The 554-nt window shown below is 30.1% G+C and overlaps 1 protein-coding gene across 1 annotated transcript in view; it reads right to left on the bottom strand.

The window, feature by feature from the left end:
- LOC106873492 (inositol 1,4,5-trisphosphate receptor type 3) overlaps positions 1–554 on the bottom strand; it is a 228,934-nt gene that overhangs the window by 64,021 nt on the left and 164,359 nt on the right. Inside the window, 1 exon segment of the mRNA XM_052974976.1 lies at positions 36–197. Coding sequence (XP_052830936.1) covers positions 36–197 — 162 coding nt within the window.

Consider the following 554-nt stretch of genomic DNA (forward strand, 5'->3'; position numbering starts at 1 on the left):
ATATATATATATATAGTGAGAATTCTTCGTCTTACCTCCCTCAAGGCAATGGCCAGCTGTGATTCGACCACTTTTACCTCAAGAAGTGTGTCAAGTTTCTCAAACATTTCGCTTTGGACTTGGTTGTTTTCTTTGATTAATAACTTCAATAGATACAACGTCTTCTCCAGAATGGTCTTCATCCCTCTGTACTGATCCTAGTGAAAAACAAGTTATATGTATATACATATTTGTGTGTGTGTGTGTGTGTTTATGTGTACACACTCTCTCTCATACACACACACACGTTTATATATATATATAGTTTAGAAAAAAGATTAGGGATGTATACAAATTCAATTTTTATATGTAAAAGAGGGAGGTGAAAATAGCACAGAAGTAATCTAAGATATTTCAATTTAGAAAGTATTTGAGAAAATGATTTAAAAAATTATACAAAGAAAATATTACTAGCTTCGATGATGAATCTCATCTTATCAGATATCAGTAAAAATTTATAAAAATTTGAAGTAAAAACAGTTTATTTCTGTGTGGGGGGTCAATATATATATATA

The sequence above is a fragment of the Octopus bimaculoides genome, chromosome 20 (assembly GCF_001194135.2).
Source record: "Octopus bimaculoides isolate UCB-OBI-ISO-001 chromosome 20, ASM119413v2, whole genome shotgun sequence".
NCBI lineage: Eukaryota > Metazoa > Mollusca > Cephalopoda > Octopoda > Octopodidae > Octopus > Octopus bimaculoides.